The 27906-nt window shown below is 47.3% G+C and overlaps 2 protein-coding genes across 8 annotated transcripts in view; both read right to left on the bottom strand.

Annotated features, from left to right (window-relative positions):
* Positions 1-2981: 2981 nt before the first annotated feature.
* Positions 2982-6359, bottom strand: LOC128313771 (heat shock transcription factor, X-linked-like). Its single transcript, XM_053213945.1, is given in 2 exon segments — positions 2982-3458; positions 4502-6359. Coding segments are annotated over 2 exon segments (1038 nt in total). The 5' UTR covers positions 5153-6359; the 3' UTR covers positions 2982-3071.
* A 143-nt stretch (positions 6360-6502) lies between these two features.
* Positions 6503-27906, bottom strand: part of TMEM185A (transmembrane protein 185A) — a 36645-nt gene continuing 15241 nt past the window's right edge. For 3 of the 7 annotated variants that reach the window (XM_027053003.2, XM_053213944.1, XM_027053005.2), the window contains exons 2-8: positions 21531-21707; positions 19142-19349; positions 13418-13501; positions 10063-10239; positions 9384-9507; positions 8271-8414; positions 6503-8177 (exon numbers count right to left, since the gene is read on the bottom strand). In XM_027053003.2, the coding sequence (XP_026908804.1) occupies positions 7933-8177; positions 8271-8414; positions 9384-9507; positions 10063-10239; positions 13418-13501; positions 19142-19349; positions 21531-21707 (1159 nt within the window). In that variant the 3' untranslated portion in view covers positions 6503-7932. Of the gene's footprint in view, positions 8178-8270; positions 8415-9383; positions 9508-10062; positions 10240-13417; positions 13502-19141; positions 19350-20087; positions 20168-21530; positions 21708-27906 lie in introns of all 7 variants that reach the window. The other 4 variants (XM_027053006.2, XM_027053007.2, XM_053213943.1 and 1 more) reach the window with 4 other exon arrangements.

Here is a 27906-nt window from a genome sequence, read left to right on the forward strand (position 1 = left end):
AGCAGTATCTAGTGGAAGCATGAGGGAATCGGTTGAGAGGGGAGGGTGTGCAAGTCACCGTCTGGGCCAGGGTCTGTGCACAGTGCCACTGTTGGTATTGGGGGCTGGGTCATCCTGTGTGTGGGGGCTGTGCTGGGTGCTGCAGGCTGTTTAGTAGCATGCCTGGTCTCTGACCTCTGGATGGCAGTAGCATCCCGTGCCTGCCCCACTCCCCAGGTGGGACAACCGAAATGGCTCCAGACCTGGTCACATGTAGCCCAGGAGGGAAACCGTCCTGGTGTGAGGGGTTGCCTTAGATGAGAACCCTCTTCTTGGGGACTTGAGCCTATTTTTTTTTTACATGTTTATTTTGAGAGACAGAGGGTGTGAGCGTGAGTGGGGGAGGGGCAGAGAGAGAGGGAGAGAGAACCCCAAGCAGACTCCATGCTGAGACCTGCTCTTTCGGAGACCTACACAGGACTCAATTTCCTGACCTTGAGATCATAACCTGAGCTGAAATCAAGGGTCAGACACTCAACTGACTCAGCCAACCAGGCATCCCTATTTGGTGATTTCAAAGGCTTGGCTGGGGAACAAGTTCTCAACTCTTGGTGCCCCTCTAAGAAAGCTGTCTTGGGGGTGGAAGCTTTATATTCTGTTACATAACCATGTGACACCTGATATCCATCTTTGGGGCAATGGCCCAAAGCACCCGGTCAGTCTCTGAGGCATTGGTGTGTCCCTGTTTCATATGGTGACTCTCGTGATGAGTGTGAACCACAATCATCCCCGAGCCCTAAAGGACACCCAGCCAGAAAATGGTGTGCATTCTTCCACAGAACATGCAGCCCAGCACCGACAATGACAGTGCTTCTTTTTCCTGGGATTGGCCATTCAGTGGGTGAAAGGCTCTGACTCTTCCACCGTCCCTCCCGTCACCGTTTGGCACCTTCCCCTAAGAAGGGACTGAGAGAAATGGAACCTAGAGATGTTGGGGGCTCACTGAAGAACAGAGCTGACCCCAGCCCAGGCCGAAGGAGGCTTGGGTAATGCTTTGTGGGGAGTGAGTCCACGCTCACCCAAGTCGCCCGGCTCTACGCTGCATCTCACGTACTTTGGAGCACCCTTCACGCAGCCCTCCCTATGCAACCCTTGCTGGTTGAATCGCATTTTCACTTTCCTAGACACACTCACCTCTGATGTTGTCCTGGGAAGGAAAGTAAAATCCAGTCTTCTGGGCCAGTGTGGTCTCTCCTGTGGACCCCGAAGCACGAGTTCTTTCTAAGACTATCTGGCCATCCCGGCCCAGCCCATAGAAGACTTTCTTGCTCAGTTTACCCTCAGGTGAGCTCGGACTGCTGCCCACTGCCCAGCCCAGGAGGGCTGGAGGCCAGCCACTTTCCGTCCGCAGAGGGAAGGGTCAACATGTAGACATGACTGAGTGGTGTGAAGAAAGTGTGGGATTGGTCTGCTAATGACATCATGCTGTCTAGATTTTGTAAATATGACCATACCCTTTTTGAAAAGCAGACACTGCGAAATTATAGTTCTGCACATCCGCCCCTTTCTGGATAGATCGACATGTCAGCAAGTTTCACATGGGTTTAAGTTCACAGGAAAGTGGTTTTCAAAACAGCGTGGAATTTAGGATCAAGAGGCATACGGAAGTCCAAAATAAAGTTGAAAAAACCGTCCCTTTTAAGAGCTAAGGAGTTCACAGGCTACTGAATCTTAGAAAGGGGACAAGAACCCATTTGGCAGCATCAGTTTATAAGGGAGCAGGTGGGGACAGGACAGATGCGCTGCAGTCAGATTAGCACTAAACTCGGGATGACAGGGGCTGCATCCTCCACTGCCATGTGTCCATCCTTTATGGGCTCTTCCTCCTCAGGGGGACTCTCACCTGCTGTCCGGTGGAAAATAAAGGAGAGGGGTTGGTGTCTTTGGGTTCTGGCGGATGGCTGCTTGTGCAGACGTTCCCCCTCCACCTGATTTTGGAGCCTGTCTGGTGTCTATGCCCAATTATTGCCATGGTGAGAGCATGACGCTTGCTTCCTATGCTCCTTAAGACCAACACTCTTTAAAGCAGTCCTCGAGAAGAGCGTGCGTTATTTACAAGCTGGACGGCCCAGCAACCAGAGGTTTCTTCCCACGTGGAACCATGATGCCTTGAAATATTTAGTTCAAAAGGGAAAGAAAAAAAAGAAAGAAAAGGAAAAATTCACAAGAAACTGTACCTGCAGTGAAAGCTGAACATAAATCCTGTCTTCCAGGCACCAGGGAGCAGCCTCTCAGACTGGAAAACTGTGGGACTCTGGCAGCGACTGTCCACACCCACATCTGGGTGCTGGAGAACAGTGAGGGCACATTTTAGCCCTCTTATGAGGTGAGACTTGATCTCTTCTCGTGTATAAACTGAAGATCCTGCTATCTACGAGCACCAAGAGGACCGGGAAATGTGCCTGGATGGCCAGGAAAACATTGCCACTGTTATCCTTAGGCCACTGATGCTAGGTTCTTGGACCTGTCCAGTGCCTTAAAGAGCCTCTTTAACGAGTGGATGGTGAACATCGGAGGGGCTTAACTATCTACTCGGTGCTGCATTATGCCAGGAGCGGTATTCCACTGAATTCTCTAGCACACAAGCGAAAGAGGGCTACCCCACTGCTAAGAAAGAAACATCACAGGGGCCAGGAGCGCTTGGGTTCAGCAGAAAATGGCTCCTTTTCTGATACATTTTATTGACCTGCCTGTTTTCTGACAAAATGATCACCTGCAGGGGTTGTAGTGTGCGTAGACGGGGTACCCTGGTGGCCATCAGTAGATGGCAGGTATTCTGGGAAACAACGGCAGTCCAAACCGCCGTGGAATGGACCTGGGGGACAAGGAATCACAGTCATGGAGGCGGCAGGTCTGGAAGCCATGACAGGCATCCAGCGATGGCACGAGGGCAGCAGCCCAGCCACGGGGAGGGGCGCAGATGGCCCATGTCCCCGGGCTGGTCTGGGGGTGCCAGGAGCGTGGGAGGCATGGCAGCAAAGCTACCAGCGGCCCGTAGGAATGCACATGGGCAGAAGGCAGGGCGAGACAGACTAGGGGGAAGGCCCCAGGCATGGCCATGGCAGCCATGGGAGTGTCAAGACCTGGGTGCCCTCAGGCTGGCCGCTGGTCGGCCGGCCTCCTGCAGCATCCGGATCCAAGTTGGGCCTGGCTGCCATCTTTGGAATGGCTGGAGGGGCGGACTCACTCCTGACCAGGGTAGTAGGACTGTTAAGCTCTTGGCTACTCACCGGCTCCCACTTGTCCTCATTAGAGGTGGGGAGTTCCTCTGGTCGTTCAGTGGCTGCAGGTGCTGGGGGAATTCCCAGGGCTTTGGGCTTGCTCTCCACCTGCCTTAACCCAGATTTAATGCCCACTCTCCTCTTCATCCTCACGAGGAGGTGAGAGCAGGCTCCCTTAAACAAGGGACTGCTGTAGAACTGTCACAACAGAGTTGATCACAACCAGCACCAACATTCTAGGCCCCTGTGTGACCTAAGCCAGTGGTCCAGAGACCTCTTTGGAGGAGATCGCAGTCCCAACAGGAAGGTGTGCACTAGCTTGCCCATCATCCCCATTCACTGACTTATGACCTGCACATCACCTGGGACAAGGAATACAAGGGGCCAAGTGGGGTAAGCGTATAAGTCCGACAAAGGGGGACGTGGAGTCTGCAGATGGGGAGAGATCTGGCGGCTCTATGAGCAAGTGTCAGCTGGCAACAGAATTGCCCCATTGCTGGGAGTTGCTCTTGGCCCGCAGGGGCCCGCTGAACTTGGCAAGCACACCCATTTGGCCAGTCTTCAGCAGGCTTCAAAAAGTGCTTGGGGGCTAGCACCCCCAGACCAGCCCAGGGACACAGCTCTTTCACCAAAAGGGACCCGTACACCCACCTCAGTTATGGTTTAGAGCTATGGGCATCATGCATGCACACGTCCCCGGTGACACTTGTCACTTGTCCCCGAGCAGGAGGGCATGAAGATACAGTGTCTCCCAAGTTTTATTGAGATGGGATTGTCAGGCAGCACTCTGTTTAGGGTGCACAGAGCAATGCCTTCGCCTACGTGTGCTGTGGAGTGATGGCCACAGCACACTCAGGGCATGCCCATCACCTCACATAGACACCAAACCAAAAGAAAAAATTAAGAAACGGGGAAAGAGAAAAAAGCAGGTGGCAACAAGGAAAAAGTTTTCCCCGTGTGACGAGAACTCTTAGGATCTACTCTCTTAACCACGTGCCAGCATCCCACCCTGCAGCGTGTGCTCTCGTCATCATGCGCTGGGCCTTTGAAGAAAGCGCTCAGGACACCCTTGGCACCATCCGGAGCACCTTCCCCATTTTCAGTCTCTGCTGCCATTGCCACTGCCCATAGTGGGACACAGGCACCCAATCACCATCGGGGCTGCTGGGATTTCCAGCCCCCTGGACACGACCACCCAAGAGTCTGCGGGTTTAGCCCCTGGTGGGGGTGGGGTCACCCACCCTTACTTTGCTCAGCATGGGGTCTCCGGGGAAGAAGCTGGCCAGGCACATGGATGGGAGGACATCCTGAAGAATTTTGCTGAATCCATAGAGGATTCCATCGAGCTGGCGGATGAAACTTCATACAGTATGTTTCACTTTGTTCAGGCCACGCCTCTCCAAAAACTCCTTCTGGAACAGTTTCTCGTCGATGCCTATGCAAGTCCCATCATCATCCCACCAAATGGATGCAAACTGATTCCTGTTAACAATGTTCCGCAGCTTCTTGGGGAAGGGCAGGCAGAGGAAATTGCCTGCTCCCAAGGACAGGGCGTCACAGGTGGTGCGTGGCCTTTTGAACAAAGGCTCCTCAGTCAAAGCTTGCGAAGTATTTTCTTCAAGCAGCAGCCTGAAGCCAGGGTGTGGGGAGGGTCTGCTGGGGGAGCATAGCTCTGCAAGCCAATTGCGGGAACCCCTATTTCTGGAGGAAACGGCCCATCCTGAAGCCAGGCCCCTGGCCTGTCGGATGACTTTTCTTGTGGTTAGCCATCCTCGGCGGTGGTGCATCCTTCCTTCCTGTAAACATGAGAGTGTATCGTGGCCAGCAGCACCCCTTGCTAACAGTGCAGCTTGAGACACCACAAAGGGGCTCGGGTCACTTGGGGGTGACATCGCAACACAGCTAGCCGGTAACCTAATAAAAGGCCAGCCATGCAAGTGACCTGTCAGTGTGCCAACATTCTGGTCACACAAGGTAGTTCACCCGGAAAGCCGACACTCATCTACGGGTTTAAAGTAACCATGCCAAACATGGGGGCAAACCACCAACTGGCTTTGTGTCCTCGATCTCCCAGGACCTGGCTGACCCACACTGATGTGCTGCCCAAAGGTCAGAGCTCATTTTCTGAGGCCGTGGCCTTGAGAGCCCCGCACCAGATGTATACTTTCAAACAGGCAGCAGAAGCCAGGACGGGTGTCCAGGGTCAAGGGAGTAGCCACACGGTCCTTTCAGCATTGTCACAGCCAGGACGGCGAGGTCCTCCACAGAGACCCTCCTAATTCACCCACGCCTGGGTCACCCGAAGGCACATGGAGACTGCTACTTAGGTGAATGGGTTAGCCAAGGGACCCACCGCCACCTTGCACAATGACGAGGGGGAGGAGGCCTTCTCTTTGCCTCTCCTCAGCCTGCACGTTGCCCCTCTCTGCATCCCACCAATGCCTCCTGGGCAGATTCCCGTGCCCGTCGGGACAAGGCACGAGCCACGGGCCTCACGCTGGCTTACTTTCCTTGACTGATGTCTGTAGGGACACCCGGTTTGTGCCCAGGGTTTGAGCTCTGCAATCCTTGCCTGGGGGGCGGGGCTGGGAGAATCAGTAAGAGGCGGCCGTGCAGAGAAGCCTCTCTCGCACATTCTCCCCACGTGCAGGGCCACCTACCCTGAAGACCCACCACACACACTCGATTCTAGGCAGGAAGTCAATGATCTTCCAGACATTTCCATGAAGCAGAAATGCCTCCACACTCCAGGGCATTCTGTCTAACAGCAAGTCTGAAATACGGTCTGTGGCCTTTGGCTACCTGCAGGCGAACCATGGGCTGAAAAGCCATCTGACTCAAATGCCCGGTAAAATGCAGAGACAGCTAGGCAAGCTAGGCAGAAATCACAGGGGATTTTAAATGTAAGTTGCACTCTGCCGCTGGTGTCACCGAGCAATGCCCCAGGATCACTAAAAAGCCCATTTCAGTTTTAGACTGTCTTGGGTCTCAGGAGTACTCTCGTAAGGCTCCTAAGCTATCCCAATGATGGCACGGGGTTCCCCAGCCAATGGTCGAGTCTCCATGATGTCCGTGTCTGTCTACACTCTCTAGGTTCAGGCTGTACCTGAAGACTCATCAGAGATGTTCACCCACCCCCACACGCCTTGACCGCCTGTGGCAGCTACAAGGTGTTTCATGCTGGCCGAGAAGAACCCAAGTGTCCTGGACCGACCGTATCTCGCAGAAGATGCACGCAGTACCATGGAAAAGGAGGAACCAGTTTATTGAACAACTGCAGGGAGCAAAAATAGTGGATTGAGCTACATTTGTTACACAGCAAGCACGAAAGGCTATGCCATTCCCAACGTTCCCCCTCCCCCCCAGAGACAACAGGCTTGCTGGGCGCCGCTTCCAGGCGGTCTCGTGTGCTGGACGTCGGCTGAGCCTGACGGAGAGACGTCAGCAGCTGCCCCCGTTAAACCCTTCCCTCTCCTGCGTGACAATGCCAGTGTGCCTTTTCCCTCTTTTCACAAACGGCTACTTGTTCTCAGGCCAAAGGCTCTTATCCTGGAGGATCTGCTTTCTTCTGCTTCGCCCAGGGCTCTACCAGCAGCTCTTGGAGCAAGTGTACTCCTAGTTGAAAGCACGGGGCTGGCCGGCCAGAAGGACTTTTGTTGGGGGCCCGACAAAGGGCCTCAGACCCTAACAAACACGTGATTCCAGTGGCTGTTTCCAGTTTCAGCAACTTCTTCCAGTTTCTCTAGTTTCAGCTCACGCACATATTCCCAGAATGTAGGAAAAGCACAAACCATTTCTTGCTTATTGTGGCTGTTCTGGCAGTAGCAGCCACTGTGTGTGTGGAGGATTTCAAGGGGGGTGATGATGATGGCCCGTTAAGGGGTGACACCCCCCGGGCAGGACAGGTGCGCCAGCAGCTTCTGCTTCTGCAACAGAACACACGTCTCCCATACAAGCTCGTAAAAAAATACTTTAACAGAATATACTGTACAGAACTAGGATTTAACACGGTATATTACAATGCTAAAATATTTGTATAAATACTATACAGGCACGGAGTCACTCCATTGGAAAGGGCTCACCGATGGGGCCATTAAAAACTGCTGTCAGCATTGCCCAAAGAGAAACGACTTCCACAGCAGGAACACAAACAGTAATGACAGTGTAGGTACACTCGTGGTGCCGCAGAGGCGTATTTACAGTTCCTACTGACTACGCTGCGACAGGAGAATCTAAGCTACATGGTGTGGCCGGCCTGGTCTAAAAAACCATTTTCAAAGAACACTTCCAATAGGAATTTTAGCACTTTGAAAACCAGCTCCTTTTCTGGCCTAAGTAGCCATCCCTAACAGATCCAAGTCAGCTCCTGAGGCGCCTGCCCAGAGGTGATGGCTTTCCCCTTCTCACACACGCTCCCTCCTTCACGCCCACGTCCACTGACACGTGCCCTAGCCCAGCCCGCACCGCGGGTGCCAGTCACCTGCCATGTGTGCGTCCCGTCAGGGTGAGTCACTGGTAGGCATTGAGTGCAAACAAGGCATGAGATGGAAGTTCCCGGAGCCCTGGCCTCGGCTCCAGTTCTGGGTGGGGTCAACAAAGAGGCAGAGGAGGGTAGGAGACAGTGTGCGTGCGTCCCGGTGGTCCGCTTGCATTCTGTCCAAGGAAGTGGTGTCTAATCTGGCATTTCAATATTCAGTTTGGGAGGTGGGAGGACATACTTCCCAGGGCTCTGGGTGATAACGACCCTGGTCTTCTTCCGAAACATTGGAGCAATTTTAGGAGGTTCTGGAACTGGGGTTTCTTCGGTTTCCTCAGTATCTTCATGATGGAGGTCGTAGGAAATGTTTCCATATTCTCTCAAAAATGGGAAGATTTCAAGCAGAAACTGACAGAAATCCTTGCGAATACCAAACCACCCTGAAAAAGAAGTATGAAAAAACTTTTTCAAACACTAGCCTCCACTGAATTTCGTGTGACTTTTCTTTCCTGAATGTGACGTTTTACACGTACCGTTTAATGCTTTATCCTGATGTCTTAGAAATGAAGATAGAGCAAGGCCTGAATAGCCACTAAGGGCAAGGGGAAAGGCCTGTGGCTCCGTGGCTCTCCAAGTGGGGCCCCCAGGCTGGCAGTGACCACACGAACCCCTGCAACCTTGTTAGGGATGGGAAACTGTGGGTGAGGTGGGGCGGCCCACAGGCACAGGCCTTCCGGGACTCGGATGGCTGCTCCAATGAGAAGGACCACTCTAGCAATTTCAAGTCCCTGCGGCATCAAGACTTTGTCAACATCCTCCCATCTGCCCCGCCTGGGATATGCTCACATGTGACAAAGAATGTCAAGGATGTCATCCCAGAAAGGGACTTCTGTCAGTATCTGGCAGGCACATTGGTCCAGGCAGGCAGGCAGCCTGAGCTACTTCTCAAAGTTACTTCTCTGAGGCCTGCTCTTGCTGTCTGTACCATGGGACCATCGGCTCAGTGCTGGCTCTCCCAGGGCACAATGTGCCCCGCCCCCATCCCCCTGGCTTTTAGAATGGTGTGCTCTGGGGCTACCCGCAGAGGAGTTCACAGTCTAGTGAGGAGGGAACCTCTGTCAAGGATCACTTCAAAACCGAATGTGCCATCGTGTGGGTGGAGAGAGAAGAGAGAGCAAGCAGAGCACTGCTGACAAGACACAGTGATGTCAGGAATGTCACTGGGGAGAATGAGGAGGACACAGAACCTAAAAGGACTCTCAGGATTTGGTTGGCGACATGGATCTTCGTCTGATCAATCCTTGGGAGCCCCTGGAAAGCAGGTATCTTGATCCCCATGTTGCAGCAGAGGGGATGGGGCTGAGAGGCTACCTACCATGGTCAGTCCTACCTCAAATGGCAGAGCGTACACTAGGAAGGCCATGGTGTGGGGCAGGGAAAGCAAGGTTGAAAGCTCACCCTTTCCTTGGAAAATTCCAGGGCTTCGTCAGGTCCAGATTTCCCACACGACCTCCCTGAGCGCAGACCCTCAGGCTCATCTTTTCAAAGAGTGGGGCCACGTGCATGCACACGCACACGCACACACACACATGCACACACACACACACACACACACGTCAAAGGCTTCTGAAGTGCTGAGTACATACAGTGGTTTCCTCCCTTCTGTCCAAATGTGGTTGCCATCAGAGTGATCAAGGAGAGCCAAAGGGGGACAAATATTGGGATACAAGAGAATGCGTTGTGGCCATCCAGTTTGTGAACCAACAGGATCTAAGGAAAGAGAAACAGTTGAGGTTCTATTTATAAAGCATCTGAGGGTGGACGATGTCTGAAGCCAGTCCACCCTTCCCTTGTCAGGTGTCATAAGGGGAAAAGTCAGCTCCACAGGAGACTACGAAACCCTCTATTCTGTGGGACAGAATGAGATAAGCTTTTGTATCCCTCTTCAGGACTAAGCAAAATCTGTCCATTTGGGAAGTTTCCAACACCAACATTGTTACAGGAGGCTCCTCTGGTGTTTGTTCTAAAGAGTCAACAGTGCGCATTCTATAATCCTGCACAGAACTCAAAATACCAAAAACACCCAACGTTCTCTTTCTACATGTAAACAAATCAGTACACACCCATGCATCATGGCTAGAGAGACTTCTCACTGCCAGCCCCCCAAAAGAAAGGTCGCTCTAATTTTACCATCATCCTCTCCATGTGCTTTTCCAGGGCCAGCTCATTTCCAGGCAGAGCAGGCTGCCTTGACAGGCACGCAGGGTGCTGTCACAGGGAAGGGTGGGACTTGGGGCCTGAAGAGTTCTGCTGTCGAAAGCTTACCTCAAAAGTAAGGAGAGGCACGACAATGGTCATCCAGCTCAGTGCCATTGTTATGTGTGTCCTTCGCTGTTCTGCAATCACATCCATGGAACGCAGGAACAAAACAGACCACACGATGTAATAGAGGACCACCAGGCACAGAAAGGACATAAGAATCCACAGGGGAACACACACGACCTGAAGGAAGGAGGAGAGAAAAAAACCTTTATAGTTTGTGCCCAGCACCTCAAGGGAGGCATAGCCAAGCCCCCGATGGATCTCTGTAGCTAAGACAGTGTGCGCCCGAACAAGGACAACCGCCCCGCACCCCAGGGGTGCCATGAAGGACAGTGTGGGGCCTGCCGCCCGCGCTGGGACATGCTCTGCTGTGGGCCACTCCTGGGGGAGGAGCCCAACAGCCGCCCTTCCTAAGATATGACCTCACTCAGCCGGCCCCTGGCTCTGCCCTGCAGGGAACAGGGCAGCCCGCCACCCTGCGCACTCACCTCACCTGCCCCTGACATGCCCTCTCCACGGGCTGCTTCCCCATCCCACCAGAGGCACTTTGGCCAGAGACTCTGGGGGATGTGCTCCTGGGAACTTTCGCTGCCCGGGTTGCAGAAGCCCTCCGCTCACATGCACGCTGTCACTGACAGGGTTCTGCCACCTGGTCCCTGCCACCTTGCCCAGGCGGGTTACACGTCTGCTGCCATTGCACCGGAAAGACCTGGCTTCACCCCTGCACGAGCCCAGAGAAGAGGCACTCGGGGCCCCACCAGTCTCCTCTGCGTCATCCTTCTCCTTCCTGTTCTGCCCCTTGGATCCGTCTGTCATCCTTCCGTCCCATGTTATTGAACGGTAAACTGACTGTGTCCTTTTGGTATATACTTCTAGGATTTGTCACCCATGCACGTGCAGAACTGTGTATCCTCTGGCAGGACACAGGACAGTCCCTTTACCCCACAGGACTCCTCCGTGCTGTCCCTGCAGTGTCATACCCTCACCCCACCCCTACCCCAGGCAACCACTGATCCATCCTCTACCACTAGCACTTTTATCTTTCCCAGAGCGTGATGTGCATGGCACCACAGAGCATGTGACATTCTGAGACTATCCTCTTTCAATCTGCAGAATGTCTGGGAGGTTCTTCCAGTCTGTTGTGTGTAACGACAGGTCGTTTTTAGTGCCGAGTGGTATTCTGCCAGACGGATGCACCACTGCCTGTTTATCAAGCCACCCGTGGAAGTTGATCTGGCTGCTTTCTCGTGTCTGGCTATCACAAATAAAGCTGCTGTGAACACTTGCACGTGGCTTTTGTGTAGCTGTACGTACTCATCTCTCTAGGGCAAATAACTAGGATTGGCGCTGCGGCGTCGTAGGGTGACTGCACGTTTAACTGGGTACGAAATTGTCTGACTGTTTCTCAGAGTGCCTATGCAGTTCGGTACTCCCCCTGGCGGTGCACAAGTGTCCCGGCCCCTCCGTGCGCTCCCCTGCGCTTGGCATTGCTTTCTTTCTCCTTGCCATTTCGGTGAGTGTGCTGAAGGGCCTCGTCCTGATTTTCCTCTGCCTTTCCCTGATGGGTGATGACATCCTGTCCATGTGCGTATTTGTCGTGTGTCTATCCTCTTTGTGAACGGTCTTTCCAAGTCTTCTGTCAGTTTTAAAATTGGGTGGTTTTTTGAGTTTTGAGAGTTCTTTCAGATGTTTTGGATACAAGTCCTTGTTTGGACATGTGCTTTCCAAATATTTTCTGCTGCTCTGTGGCCTGTCTTTTCATTAATTCCATTTCAATTCTGAGCTTCTTTTATGGACCTTGTTGTTAGTGTCACTTGTAGGGACTCCTCATCTAACCCCAGGCCTCAAAGATTTTCTCCTACGTTTTCTTCAAATAGTACTTTGGTTTTCCATTTTGTTTTTAGACCTATGACTTGAGTTGGTGTGTGATTTTTAATCCTCTCGAATCGCTTGGAGTTGCTGATGGTAGGTCTGGCCGAAAAGTCTCTGGAGAGCCTCTTTCTTCCCTGTGTTCCCTCCTCATGCAGCCGCTCTCACTTGGGGCCCCCGTGGGTGGAATGTCCGTGATCATAGCAGCCTCACTCGGTCTCTCTTGATCATTGTGGGAAGTGTGCAATCAGACTGCTCCACCTGCTGGGACCTGCACAGGACTGGGGCCGGAAAAATCCCTCCATTCACCTACAGAAGACATTCTTCATTCCTCATCTTTTTTTTTTTTCTCTGAGGGCACCTTATACTAAAATTTCGGTCTTGCTCACATTTGTTTCCTCCATGTCACAACACAAAATTCTGAACCCAATTACGATTCCCCAGAGACGGCACCCTAAAAGTGTAGGACAGGTAGCCAAACGTTGTTTTATTACGACTGTTTTATCAAAGACTTGGGCAGAGGTGAAGAGTCTTGTCTCTGTTCACTATGGAGGTGACTTGTGTTCCCTCATTTTCTTCCCTGTCACCAAATGAATATTTTCTTTTTTTACTCTATTTGTTACTTTTTCTTAAAGTAAACCACATTCACATGTAAAAGTACACATGAAACAGCAGAGGGGAAAAAAAAAAACAGAAGAAAACACTGGCAGGACCTCATCTCCCAGAGGCAACGCACCTCTTCCACCTCTGTTCTCTGCATCAGTAGTGGGAAGTCCTACCGTATTCTCTAATTTGTAGCTTGCCATGAGTACATACTTACATATATATGTAGCCCGATCGATCCATCCACCCGCCCTTCTATCCATCTATGTAAGCAATTTTAACCACATACCCAGTAACTGAGGCCACAGATTATACGCATGGCTTTACACCTCATCCCTGGAAGGAGTGTGAACTGACACAACTCTTTTGAGAAGCAAGCTGGTAGTGCAGTTTGTATTTCAAAATCTCAGAAAGCTCCCACCCAGTAATACTGTTTCCAGAGTCTTCCCTATGAAAACAATCAGGCAAAGATTTTTATGTACAAAAATATATGTTATATCATGGTTTAGAATCACACTCGTCTCAACTTCAATATTCAGAAATAAGGGGATGGTTTGGTAAATGCACTGGAAGAATACTGCATCAATTAAACCTTAGGTTATATTTATTTTCCTTTTCCACACAGGAAAATGCTTACGATGCATTAGAATGAGAAAGCAGTGCACAAAATGATACACACAGTACGCTCTCAGCCATCTGTATGAGACAATAACCTCCAGCACAGGAAACACAAACCACTAACTGGAGAATCTCCCAGGGGATTACAGGGGCTTATCATTCTATTACCTACGCTCCTCTGTCTTTTCCAAGTTTTCTACAATGAATACAAATTACATTTATAATTAAAAAAAGAAAAGTTTATTTTAGGATTTTAAAAGTTACATACAAGCCAGGGCCAGTGGATGATCTTGTCCAGTCTTAAGGCAATGAATATAAACTGCAGGATGTTGACAGAACACAGTATTTCTAGCTAAAAATGAAGAGAAGAGTCAATTAAACAAAGTAAAAGTTGTATTCAATACTGCAATTATTTGGTTGACACACTAAAAGGCAATGCGAATTACAATATGGTAAAAGTTTTAGCAAGTTATAGTGGGACCTCCAGGGGTGCCTGGGTGGCTCACCCAGGTTAAGCACTGACTGGCTCTGGTCACGTTCTCACGGTTCATGACTTCAAGCCCCACATCGGGCTCTGTGCTGACAGTGCAGAACCCGCTTGGGATTCTCCTCTCTCCCTCTCTCTCCGCCTCTCCCCGACTTGCACACACTTTCTCTCTCTCTCTATTTTGAGAGACAGTTTATTTATTACTTTATAAATAAATAAACTTAAAAAATTATACTGGGACCTCCTGATTTTCAGCACCACAGGAACAAAGCAATGCAGCGGCAAAAAGAAACCTGCCCCTGATCTCCTGCCTCAGGCCCTCTACTTAGTGGCTGCTCTGTCCTTTACACTCTTACCAAACAATAACTTTGTTTCCAGGCTCGCTGAGTAGAGGCAATCCGTGGCAGACACCCCAAGCATCCTTCTTGCCCCTACCCACAAACTTCTTGATTTCTAACCATACCTGTATCTCCTTCTTCTTGTACTCAGGACTCAGATCTACACCCCACCCCTTCCTTTCTGGTTCCTTGAGGACCTTGTCACATCAAGACATCAATTACAGATTCCTTACTGCATTTTTTTTAATGTTTATTTTTGAGAGAGAGACAGAGACAGAGTGCGAGTGGAGGGGGGCAGAGAGAGAGGGAGACACAGCATCCAAAGCAGGCTCCAGACTCAGCTGTCAGCACAGAGCCAACGTGGGGCTTGGACTCACGAACAGTGAGATCATGACTTGAGCCTTAGATGTTCAAACAACTGAGCCACCAGGCGCCCTTCCTTATTGCATCTTTAGCCCTGCCTATTCCACTGATCCCTCCCAGAAGCACAGAAAAAAATTCAAGTCATTCTCATCAAACACAAAATAACCCCAAGACCAAATGAACCCATCCGTCCCTGGAGTCAGCATCCCCTCCAGCCACAGCACTTTCTGTTTCCATCAAGCTATATAAGACCTCCTGGATGCACAAGCCCCCCTGGCCTCCCCTGCCATTCTGAGCTCTCAGCACTGTGATCCGGCCCCCAGCCCTGACCATTGGTGACTACTTCTATCAACGTCGCCAGTCACCTCTATAGCATCAGACCCCCTATGTCAGATCATCCCACGGGGCATCTATGTGGCACGTCTTTCCAGGAACCCACTGCAGTCTTACCCTCCTCCTCGTGCTCTTACAGCTCCTTTTCAGTCTCCTCCTCTCCTTAAACACTGATTTCCCCCCAGAGCCTTCAACTCAGTCTTCTGTCCCCACTAGAGAGGCACAGATGCAAACATACATGCTTACACTTGCTTGCCCTGCCGTCCAGAGCCTTGTCTTGTATGACCTCCTGTTGGTTGCTTCTCCCACTCCTGTCTCTGACCTAGCCTTCCTGCTGTGGTCCAGACCCAGCCCTCCCAGAGGTGCCTTGGCTGGAGCCGGCCCCGGACTGAGTCCGTTATCCCCTCGCACCTTTACAACTTTATCCCGTCCCACTCCCTTCCGTAGCCTCCCGCCTTGAAGGTTGGGTGGTAAGGCACCACACTGGCCCAATTACCCAAGCCACACTGCCAGCAAGCACCCTATATTCTTTTTCCCACTCTTGCATGCTCAGGCACCATGTCCTGTCCTCTCTACCACCCTGAGGACCACTGCCTAGTCAGGACCTTCCCCTCACCAGTCCCCCAAATGCCTCCAACAGGCCCCTAACTAGCTTCCCAGCCTCCAGTCTGGAAGGCTCTCTGCTCCCAAGTATCTGGGCTGTCTTCCTTCTGGCCATGGCACTCACTGCTCTTCAATGGCTTGCCACTGCCTACAAAATGAAACTCACAGGAAGCCATCTGATCTGGCCCAGAGCTTCCCCAAAGTTCTCAGCTCACAGGGCATTTAGTGAGGTAGTAATTCTTTCATAGGCCTCTGGGCTGAAAGAAATCCCTAGCAGTTCCACTGGGTTAAGTATTTAGATCTAAACTTAGTAAGTATTTATGTCCTGAGTAGCCATCTAAAAAAAAAAAAAAAAAACCTCATATAAATTGAAAGAAAAATATGATTTTTATCTCCTTAAAGAACCACAACTGTTCCCTAAGAGGATGTGTGTGCTTATTGGGTACTGCATCATTTCTTAAGACAGTGCCACCCTCATTACCTGTTCTCCAGGTAGATTTTTGCACAGGACTACCTTTGCATCATGGCAACTGGCAACAACCTTGCTTCTTATACGGTATCATCAAAACCAATGTAGTGTGACCAAAAAATAAAATGGTAAACTACTTGGAGGTAGTAGTTCATATCATGTCCCCAAGGCCGGTTGCTGTCATTGCTTCTCCCTCAAAAATGTCCAATATCCCACGGTGCCCTGTGAGTTCACTATGGCGCCCTGGGACGGCTCAGTGCACGCTCTGAGGACTGAGGATCTGGCCCCTACTCAGCTCTTCTCTATGGCCTTCCTTTCCCCAACTCCCGCCACTGTCTCCTTTCCACTTCGTGTTCTAGGCAACCTTTTTTTTTTCTCTTTTTTTACCATGGTAAAATGCACACACTGGAAAACTTACCGTCTTAACCATCTCTAGTTGCATAACTTGGTGGCATTACATACACCCATACTGTTGTGCAGCTGTCATCAACATCTACCTCTAGAAGCCTCGCAACTCGCCAAACTGTGCTCCAGTCATACTGGAGTCACCATAGTTCGCTCAGCATGAGGACAGATTTTCTCCTGCCTCTGTGCCTTTGTGTGTTATTCCTTCTGCCCGGAAAACACCATCCCCTGCCCCACCTGCATAGGCAGCCTGGCAAACCCTGCTCTTCATCCATATCTCTGTGTAAGCCTATCCCCGGTCACCCTCTAGCAAATGCAGGTAGGTACTCTTGCTCCCAGGAGATGAGAAGCAAGAGGGAGGGAGCTCAACTGCCAGCATGCTGTTTCTTCTTGCAGGCAGGAAGGCCGAGAGTGTGACTGCATGAACGACTTGCATCTTGTAGCTCCACATTAGGAAAATATGGTTTCGTGCCCAATGTAGTCCTGGTCCTTGTCTATACTTTTACTTTCTAAGAAACAAAGTTCCAAAATTTTAGTCATCTTAAACCTCCTCCTCAGTCCCTATCCAACTATATTTAGGTAACTCTCCCAGGGCTTTTCAACCTGGGCGACACCGCTGCTGCCCCAGGAAAATGCTAGGAAATGCGCAGCGGTACCACCAGCCATCACAAAGACCTGTCATGGGGAGCCCCTCCACTACCATTTCGTGGCCAGAGGTCAGGCATAAGCATCCTGCAATGCAGAAGTCAGTCCTGTTCAACACAACATTTCCCGTCCAAAAGGCCAATAGCTCATGTCCCTCGCTCCCCGAGAAATGTCGAGCCACATGCGGAGTATCTAGAACGCGTGCTCTCAGTGATTCTGTGTAATGTGAACTTTCGCAAATGATTTTTAAACCTTGGTTTTGCTTCATCTGCCCAGGTAATAGAGAAAACATGCAGAGCAAGAGAGGCATAAAGTAAAATGGTAAGGGTGACTGGGTGGAAGTGGTGCCTTTAACCGGCACAGGGAGTGCAGATTCAGGTGGGGTTGCATGAGGAGCCTGGAGCTGGTGGAGAGATCGGAGTTTTGCAGTGTGAATTTAGGGAGTGACAGAACCTAAGTGGCAGTGGAGACAGGAAGTATAAACAAGATCAAGATAATTCCGAGGGAGTAGGCAAGGTGAGGACAGAAAGTGCCCCCAAGCCTAGAACCCTAAGAAGCGGCGATAGAGCCAAAGCAGAGGTGACCAGACTAGTCAAAAGCTCAGGAGTGTCAGGAGCTACAGAAAAGATGGACTGAGAGAGACCACTGGATCTGGCCAGTTTCTGGGGAGTGTAGGGCTGAACAGGGAGCACGGGGTCAGAACAGCGGTCAGAACAGCACTGAGGCAGGGAGCCTTTCTGTGAACTCAGGAGCAAATGCTCAGAGGAACCAGCAGGGGAGAAGGTCTCCTTCCCCCTGGGAAGGAGTGCCACGCAGAGGCAGACGGGTGGTAGGCTGCACAGGGGGCAAGGAGGGTCTCGGTGTTTCCCAGCCTTGCTCCCATTACTGTCCCCCAAGGAGTCTTTTTCCTAACTGCACTCCCTCATGAAGTCTTCATACCCTGGCAAGCAGCCAGGGGGCCGTGCGGCGAAGCAGCCGGGTTAGTGAAGGCTGGGGGGACTGCAGGGAGGGGAAAGTGGGTCCTCAGATCCCGCGGCCGCTCCAGCCTACCAGCCACACTGCCCCGTGCCCTTGTCCCCAGTGCCAGGATGGGGAATGCCCTCCCTGTTCCAGACCAAGCCCTTCCTAGTGCTCAGGGTCCTGTGCCCATGGGGTCCCTCAGGGTCTTATTCTCTCCCCCTCCCTCTCTGTGGGTGCCTTCCCAAGTTCACGTACCCTGAGCCTTCCAGCTCAAGTGCCATCCCCGTTCCTCTACTTTTTACTCAGCCAGCTCAAAACAGAGCATCCCTAGCCATCTCGTTCTCCCCTCGACTCATCTGTATAGGGCTCTGGGCCTTCAGCCTCCGTGTGGTTCGGTGCGGGCTCTGGAGTCAGGCTGACTGACATGGGATCCTGGCCCCAGCCCTGCCCCTTAACCAACAGCCAGGAACACATTCCTTCCTCTCTCTGGAAGACAGGGGTGGTGACTGCATCTACTTCGCAGGGTTGTTGTGAATCTTTAAGAAGATACTACCACATGGGAAGGGACTAGCCCAGTGCCCAGCACACAGTAAGTGCTCAACAAATGTGAGCTGCCATCATTTTTGATACTAGTATTAGTTTTTCTAGTATTACTTTTTTAATTGATCTGTGTATCCTCTGTGTCTAGGCAAAAACAGGGCTTGAAGCTAACTAGAGAGCAGATGAAGTGCTAGATCATGGGGTCTGAGGTGGCAAGGTGGTTAGTTTTATGTGTCTGTTTGGCTGGGCTACATGGCACCCGGTTATTTAATCAAGCACGAGTCTAGGTATTGCTGTGAAAAGTATTGCCTTTCAGTAAAGAAGGTGGTCCTCGATACTGTGGGTGGCTTTTGCCAATTAGGTAGAAGGCCTGAGGCTCCCTGGAGAGGAAGAAATGCTGCCTCAAGGCCGTAGCACCAAGGCAGCCTGCATATTCAGCCTATCGGCACAACCTCTGAACACCAGGCTCGCCAGCGCCCAACACATGAGCCAGCTCCTTACAACTGATCTCTCTCTCTGTCTGTCTCTCTATCTCTGTCTCCCTCCTTTGCTCCCTTCCTTCTCCCCTTCCCCACTTCTCTTATTGGTTCTGTTTCTCAGGAGAAGCCTGACTACCACGGGTGGCTAGGGCGAGCTGTGACGCTGGATGAAGCCTGATGGCCTGGGTGAAGAGCCAGCGCTCTAAGCCAAGAAACAGAACCATGATTATTTCCATCGTCCTTTTGCTTCCTTACATATCATCACCTGGAGTTAATGATTCATCTCTTCCTAACAAAGGGCAAGAGATCTTCATTACAGTAAGTGACCAGATTTCCTGTTTAAAACATTCTCAAATAAACGAAATCTTACCTCCAGGGACCGGTCGTGTCGAAAGCCCCAAACACAAGCTGCCACAGACACCGGGGAAACAAAGAACAGAGGCATGAAGACCAGAAGCCAAAAATGGCTTCCTCTTTCAATCCTGTCACAGACCAGAACTTCGAACATCAACAGGAGCAAGTGGATGCCCACTGCAATTAGCATGGCTTTAAACTCCACACATGTTTCTCCTTCTGCTCTAAAAAGGGACACAAGAAGAAGAAGAAGAAAAATAGTCTCAGTTCAGAATCTTCAAACCAAGCAAGCAGTCCAGGCCAAATACCAACTTATGTTGATACCATGAACTGTAGTGATAAGTCTGACAAAAAGCGAAGGAAGTTAGGTAGAAAACTAACTTAAACTTCATCTTTAATATGTAATCTTCCAAACACCAAAGAACTACTACATGGCAAGAAATGAACACTGCAGGCAAACCAAAGTTTTAACTGGGTAAGGATGTTCTCAGAAGTAATGGTCAGTTATTTCTCTGACCATGTACACAAATGGTTTTATTCACAACTTTGAATTCAGCTGCTTCCAAGATTATTCAAGCGGATTTCTTCTACCACTAACAACTGACAACTATCCCCTAAATCTCATGATCCTCATTCCTCAATGAATTAAAAACCATGTAAATCACATTTCATGCAACACTATAAAAATAACTAGCTTTATGAATCAGCGTGGGTGATAGTTCAAGAAAATATAGCAATTATTGTTAGGTGCTATTTTAAAATGCAAATAAAATTATGAATGCCTTTTTGTTTTCCTTTCTCTTCCACTGGGATGAATTAACACCTGCAGATGAAAGAGAAATAAGAACAGTGAAAACTGTTTTTAAACAAAATCAGTTTACCTAGCTGTTTACGTACCATGGAGGAAATGCTCTGATTGAAAACTGAAAAAGAATAAGGCTGCTAATCAAGAAAATGCTTACAAAAGCATCTGCAAAGCCGAGAACATTTCATTCAAAATACAGGTAAACATTTATGATGTATCTTCTTGGTGAAAATATACCTGGAAAGGAAGCCAGTGGTTACTTCTATGGGAACCAAGAACTTTCCACTGGATAATGTTAACACCAGAATGACCATGCCCCAACATTCACGACACTCAACCACACGCATATAATTCCTTTCCTTGCTCTAAACCACCTGTTGGGATGAGCCCTGGGTGTTCTATGGAAACCAATTTGACAATAAGTTATATTTAATATAAAAAATAAATAAAAAATTAAAAAAAAAATAAACATCGTAAATTAAACCACTAGGGCAAAGCTCAAATAGCTTCTAAATATCAATCAGTGGAATCTAAAATGTTTAGTTATTTAACTTTTCAATCTTTGAGTCGTAAACATTAGACATCTGAAAATATCTCATAAAAAAGAAAAGATTTGCCAGCTGCACAGGTAATCTTCAAAAATAAAGGAAGTCTAAGGACTTTAAAACAACTGCACACAAATGTCTCCCATCTGCCAAGGCTCTTTGTAGGACTGTTTTAAAGTTCTTAGATGCATATGTGCTAATGGGCTAAATCTTATTTTTAAAGTTGATCAAGACTGAAACACCTCCTGCACTTTTCTCACGAGCAGCTGAATGTGCCCTGCCTGTCCGCTGGGCACTCCTGCCCTCCCCCTCTGCCTGGCAAAGGCTGAGAACAGCCCCCCCCCCAGTCCCCCTTTTTCCTTTCTGAAGTGCCGGTCTCTGTGAGGGAGAAGAGACTCTCCAGGCCCCAGCAACCTAGGCTGCACAGCAGAGGGAGCTGACTCCAGGAACCTGGACTAGCTGAGGCAGCCAAGAAAGGCTCAGGGGAGTTGAGGGTAAAGGTGACTCCTCTTCCTGGCTCCCAAATGCTCTGCTCTCCTTCATGGCATCTGGGCCTCAACTTTCCCTGTCTCAGGGACTCACTGTTTCCCAGCCAAACCACCTCACCCACACCACTAACAGCCCTAAAACCCCAGGACCAGAGGATTGGGACAAGGCGAACCCCAGCTCTGGGACTGAATTGGAGACTGATAGATCCCTGGTGACCAAAGCCAGGACTTTGTTTTGTAGAACTGCTCTTGCAAACATGATAGTCTTATACTTCCTAGTTTAGCATGGTGTAACAGTTCGATATTTTGGATGCATTTTAGTTTACATTGCCTATTGTGGGCCAGCTAGGACCTTAAGCACCCCCAAAAACACTGCTTATATGTAAAAAATGCATATCCAACAACTAATTTAGAAAAGTACTTAGGCTAGAACCCAGTTTGCCTATATTATGGTTCTTATAAAACCCCAGATAGGTAGAAAAAAATAGTGCTTATTTAATTAAAAGTGAAAAACAAGATCTTGCTCCCTTAGGGAAGAGACCAATCAGTTTTATAAAGCAGTATTACCGATATTGGGGATTTCGTGCCCAGACTCCAGTTCCAACTGAGGCTCCAACAATGACCATCAACTTCCACAGCCATATTGGAGCAAAAACAGCCCAGTAACTCCACTGAATGATGCCATCCAGACGAAGGGCCAGCAGCACAGAGAACAGCAGGAGACAGGCATAGATGAGGAATTTACTAGGAGAAAAGTAAAATGATTAAAGAGGACTCACTTTTACAAATATGTGATACTGAAAGGGAGAGTAAGAACACTATTTTTGAGCATGTGTAAAGAGTCACTAATTCAACAATCGTTTATTGAAAGGTTCTATGCAGTAGACATACACTGTGTGTTAGGGGATAAGGGACACATAAAGAAGACTAAAATAAGTTCCCTGCTTTCTAGGGCTTCCTGGTAGGAGAGAGTCCACACAGAAACACGTCACTGTATGGGGTGCCTGGGTGGCTCAGACGGTTAAGCATCTGACTTTGGCTAAGGTCATGATCTCACGGTTCGTGGGTTCAAGCCCCGCGTCGGGCTCTGTGCTGACAGCTCAGAGCCTGGAGCCTGCTTCGGATTTTGTGTCTCCCTCTCTCTCTCTGCCCCTACCCTGCTGGTGCTCTGTCTCTTTCTCTCTCTCAAAAATAAATAAAAGCATTAAAATTTTTCTTAAAAGAAACACACAATTATAATACAACATGATATGTGCTGGAATGGTGCTAGGGTAGACAGTGATGGAAACCCAGAAGAAGAAATATGGATTCTGTCTGGGGGTACTAAGAAGGAGAGAAACTTCCAGAAGATATATGGAAAGCTGCCAGGCAAGAAATATTGTGAAATGAGGAAGCATTCCAAGCAGAAAGAACTAGACGTACCAAGACATGGAGACTGAAAAAGGTTGACATGTTTACGATATGGTCAAGTTTTGTCACTAATTATTTGATTCTATTTTTAAAAAGGCATGACATTTTTAATCTTCAATGTTCAGATACAGTAACATTTTAGTACATGTATTATAATTTCTGTGACTGAATAGATTTCTCTCTCGCACTCACTCTCGTGCGCTCTCTCTCTCTCTCACACACACACACATACACATTTCCCATAAAAGGGATTTCCTGAAGATAATGTCCTTAAAATAGTTAGAAATTACATTGTTGAGGTCTTCTATTTCCAGCTTTAATGAAGTAAGAGGAATGGGGTTTTTCTTCCAACCTTAAACAACAGACTGGACAAAATATATGAAACAACAGTTATCAGATACTGGACAACGGACAACAAAGGACTGTGATGACAGGGAGGGAGGGAGGGAGGGAGGGAGGAAGGAAGGAAGAAAATAAACTTTATTAATGCTCCAGCTTACTGCCTAGAGGCAGTTCCCAGGGTTCAGCAAGAGGTAGTTAAAACCCAACCCTACTGACAATCACAGTAAGTGTAAATGGTCTACCAGTTAAAAGGTAAAGATGGTCACATTGGATTAAAAAGCAGGACAACTATATGCTATCTATAAGAAACCTATGTCATGAATCGATAAAATCACAGATTAAAACTAAAAGGACAGAGAAAATTTATACCAAGCAAATACTGACCAAAAGAAAGCTGCAGTGGTATAGTAATATCTGTTTTCATCTTCTATTGTTGCTATAACACATTATCACAAACTTAGCAGGTTAAAACAATACAAGTTTATTATCTCACAGTTGTGTATGTCAGAAGTCCAGACAGGCTTGGTTGGTTTCACTGCTCAGATGTTCATAAGGCTGAAGTCAACATGTTGGTTGGCTGGACTCTTATCAAGGGATTCTGGGAAGAATCGTTTCCAAGATCATTCAGGTGGCTGGCAATTTGCTTTCTTGTGGTTGTAGGACTGAGATCCCAGTTTCTTCACTGACTGCCAGCATGGGGCTGCCCTTAAGATCCTAGATGTCTCTCTCTGATCCCGGCACATAAGCCTTTAAAACTCAAAGCCAGCAACAGCACAGTGAATCTTTCTCATGCTTAGAATTCTTCTGACTTCCCCTTCTGCCATATTGCTCCTGCTTCCATAGAAGGTTCTTTGCTTAAGAGCTCATGTGATTAGATTGGGTCCACCTGGATAATCAGGATACTATTCCTGTCATCAAGTCCATAACTTTGGTAGGCAGAATTATAAACATGCCCCCCAAGATTCCTGTCCTCTGTTTATTCAATCAAATACTAATCTAGGTACTGCCATGAAAGGACTTTGTAGATGGAATTATTAATCAGGTGACCTTAAAATATTGGGGATTATCCAGGTGAGCCCAATGTGATTATATGAATCCTTAAAAGCAGAAAAGGAGGCATAAGAGTGATTCAGAGAGAGACAGCAGAAGAGGAGAGATGAGGCTGAAGGGGAAGTCAGAATGATTCTAAACATGAGAAGGACTCGACCTGTCTTTGCTGGCTTTGAAGATGGAGGAAGGGAGCCATGAGCCAAGGAATGCAGGCAGATTCTAGAAGTTGAAAATGACCCCTGCTGACAGCCAGCAAGAACACTGGAGTCTTCTGTTAGGTTTCTCAGGATCCACATAAGAGTGAAAACATATGGTATCTGTCTCTCTCTGTATGACTTATTTCACTTAGCATAACCCTCTCCAGTTCCATCCACATTGCTACAAAAGGCCATAATTCATTCTTTCTCATTGCCACGTAGTATTCCATTGTGTATATAAACCACAATTTCTTTATCCATTCATCAGTTGATGGACATTTAGGCTCTTTCCATAATTTGGCTATTGATGTTGGGATGAGCACTGGGTGTTGTATGGAAACCAATTTGACAATAAATTTCATATTAAAAAAACATGATAAAAAATAAAATAAAAATAAAATAAGTAAAGTGCTGTTGAATTCATAAAAAAAAAAAAAAAAGAACATTGGAGTCTTCAGCCCTACAACTGCAAGGAACTAAATTCTGACAACAACCCAAATGAGTCTGGAAGCAGATTAATCCCCAGAGCCCTAGAAAGGAATGTGGCCCTGCCAACACCTTGATTTTGGCCTTGTGAGACTCTAAGCAGAAAATCCAACTTAGCCCTGCTGTACCTGTACTTCTGACCCACAGAAATGTAAGATAATGAGTTCTGTGTGGTTTTGAGACACTAAACCTGTGGCAATTTGTCATGGAAACAAAAGAAACTAATACTGTCACCTTAGATACTTCTGCAAAGTCTCCCTTACCATGTAACATAACAGTCCCAGGTTCCATGGTTTAGGGCCTGGATATCTTTGGGGAGCCACTTTGCCTACCACAATATAAGACAAGGTATATTTTTGAACAAGGAATATTACCAGCGACAAATAGGGGCAGTTAATAACAATAAAGAGGTCAATTTGTCAGAGGATCTAACAACTGTAAATATTTATGTACCTAATAATGCTTCAAAATGCATGCAGAAAATAAAGGGAAAATAGAAAAATCCACAATTATTATTGGAAATTAACATTTCTCTCTAAACAACTGATAGAACACATAGAAATTACTAAGGTTACACAAGAGTGCAATAATGCTATTAGCAAACATGACCTAATTGATACTGATAAAGCATTCCTCCCATAACAGCAGAACAGAAATTCCTTTCAAATGCACATGGAATATTCACCAAGACAGGCTGAAATCTGGGTCATAAAACAAGACTCAAGAAATTTAAAAGAATCAAAATCATACAAAGTAAATCTCTAGGGGCGCCTGGGTGGGTGGCTCGGTTGGTTAAGCATCCAACACTTGGTTTCAGCTCAGGTTATGATCTCACGGTTCATGAGTTTGAGCCCTGAATCGGGTTCTGTGCTGACAGCATGGAGCCTGCTTGGGATTCTCTCTCTCCCTCTCTCCCTGCCCTTCCCCTGCTTGCTCGCTCTCTCTCTCTCTCTCTCTCTCTCTCTCTCTCTCAAAATAAATAAACTTAAAAAATTAAAAAAAAAAAGTCTCTATACACAATGAAATTAAACCAAAAATCAACAACAGAAAGATACCTTGAAAATTCTCAAAATGCTTGCAAATTAAACAACATGGTTCTAAATAATCCATAAGTAAAGTAAAAAACTACAAGGAGAATTTGAAAATTCCAGAATAAATGAAAAGTGGAAACACAACTTACTAAAATCTGTGAGATACGGCTAAAGCAGTACTTAAGGGCAATTTATAGCATCAAATGCTTTCGTTAGAAAAAACATAAAGTCAACGTTCTAAGGTGCACCTTAAGAAACTAGGAAGAGAAGGAAACTTTAAAAAGTAAGCAGAAGGAAGGAAATGATAAATATAAGTGCAGAAAAATCAATGAAACTAAATCCTGGTTCCTTGAAAAGATCAAGAAAAAGAGTAAACCTATAGTCAGAGTGATCAGAAAAAAATAGTGGGCAAAATCACCAATATCAGAAATGAAAGCAGGGACATTACTACAAATCCTACAAACATTACAGGGATTAGAAGGGGATATTATGAACATCTTTATGCAAGTAAATTTCTTGAGACATTATCAAAGTTCACACCAGATGAAATATCACATGTCTGTATCTATTGAATAAACTAAAACTGTAGTTAAAATCCTTCTCACATAAGAATGAAATATGGCCCTTTGTAGCAACATGGATGGAACTGGAGAGTGTTATGCTAAGTGAAATAAGCCATACAGAGAAAGACAGATACCATATGGTTTCACTCTTATGTGGATCCTGAAAAACTTAACAGAAACCCATGGGGGAGGGGAAGGAAAAAAAAATAAGAGGTTAGAGTGGAAGAAAGCCAAAGCATAAGAGACTCTTAAGAGCTGAGAACAAACTGAGGGTTGATGGGGGGTGGGAGGGAGGGGAGGGTGGGTGATGGGTATTGAGGAGGGCACATTTTGGGATGAGCACTGGGTGTTGTATGGAAACCAATTTGACAATAAACTTCATATATTGGAAAAAAAAACCTTCTCACAAAGAAAATGTTAGGCTCTGAAAAAAAATCTATCAAATACATAAAGAATAAATAGTACCAATTTTTTGCAAATTCTTACAGAGAAAGATAGGAGGGGGATATTTCCAAATTTATTTTATGAGGCTAGCATTAACCTGATACCAAAACCTGACCAAAAAAGAAAACTATAAACCAATATCCTTCATGAACATAGATGCAAAATCCTTAAAAATTTATCAAATTGAATCCAGCACTATATAAAAAGGATATTACAGTATGACTAAGTGTGGTTTAGTCAAGATTGTAAGCTTGGCTTAACATTTGAAACCAATTAATGTAATTCATTGCATTAATAGAATGAAAAAGAAAAAACATATGATTATCTCAATAGTTTCAGAAAAAGAATTTGACATAAATTAGGAAGAGAAGGATATCTATGAAAATAATGTTTAATGCTGCAAGACTAAATACTTCCTCTAAGATTAGAAACAAGGCAAGTACATCTATTCAACCTTGTACTGGAGGTCCTTGCTATAACCATAATTCAAGAAAGAGAAATAAAAGGGGTAAATAGTTGAAAGGAAGGAGTACATCTAATATTTGCAGACAACATGATTATCTATGTTGAAAATCCTAGCTAATCTACCAAAAACAAAACAAAATAAAACAAAACACTTCCAAATCAAATAAGTGAATTTATCAAGGTTGCAGGATACAAGGCAATTTGTACAAAAAAATATTACTGCATTTCTGTTTGCCAGCAATTAAAAAGTGGACCCTGAGATGTTTTTTAAACCTATCATTTACAACTTTCCTATAAATCTAAAACTATTCTAAAATTAAACGTTCATGAAAAAAACTGCCATTTACAAACATCATCAAAATATGAAATACTGAAATAAATGTAACAAAATATGTGCAAGACTTGTATGCTGAAACCTACCAAACACTACCAAGAAAAATTAAAGATACCATATGCTTTCACTCATATGTGGATCTTGAGAAACTTAACAGAAGACCACGGGGGAGGGGAAGGGGGAAAAAAAAGTTACAGAGAGGGAGGGAGGCAAACCACAAGAGACTCAAGGACTGAGAACAAACTGAGGGTTGATGGGGGGGTGAGGGAGAGAGAAAAGTAGGTGATGGGCAGGGAGGAGGGCACCTGTTGGGATGAGCATTGGGTGTTGTATGGAAACCAATTTGACAATAAATTTTATTTTAAAAAAAACGATCTAAGTAAATGGAGAGAGATCCCATGCTTATAGATTAGAAAATTCGATATTGTTAAAGTTTGCACACACTGTGTATTAATTTCCTATGGTTGCTATAGCAAATTACCACCAACTCGGTGGCTTAAAACAACACACATTTATTCTCTTATAGTTGTGGATGGAGGCCAGAGGTCCAAAATGGGTTTCGCTAGGTTAAAACTAAGGTGTCACAGGGCCCGCTCCCTCTGGAGACTAGGGGAGAATCCA

This window comes from Acinonyx jubatus, unplaced genomic scaffold (genome assembly GCF_027475565.1).
Source record: "Acinonyx jubatus isolate Ajub_Pintada_27869175 unplaced genomic scaffold, VMU_Ajub_asm_v1.0 scaffold_30, whole genome shotgun sequence".
NCBI lineage: Eukaryota > Metazoa > Chordata > Mammalia > Carnivora > Felidae > Acinonyx > Acinonyx jubatus.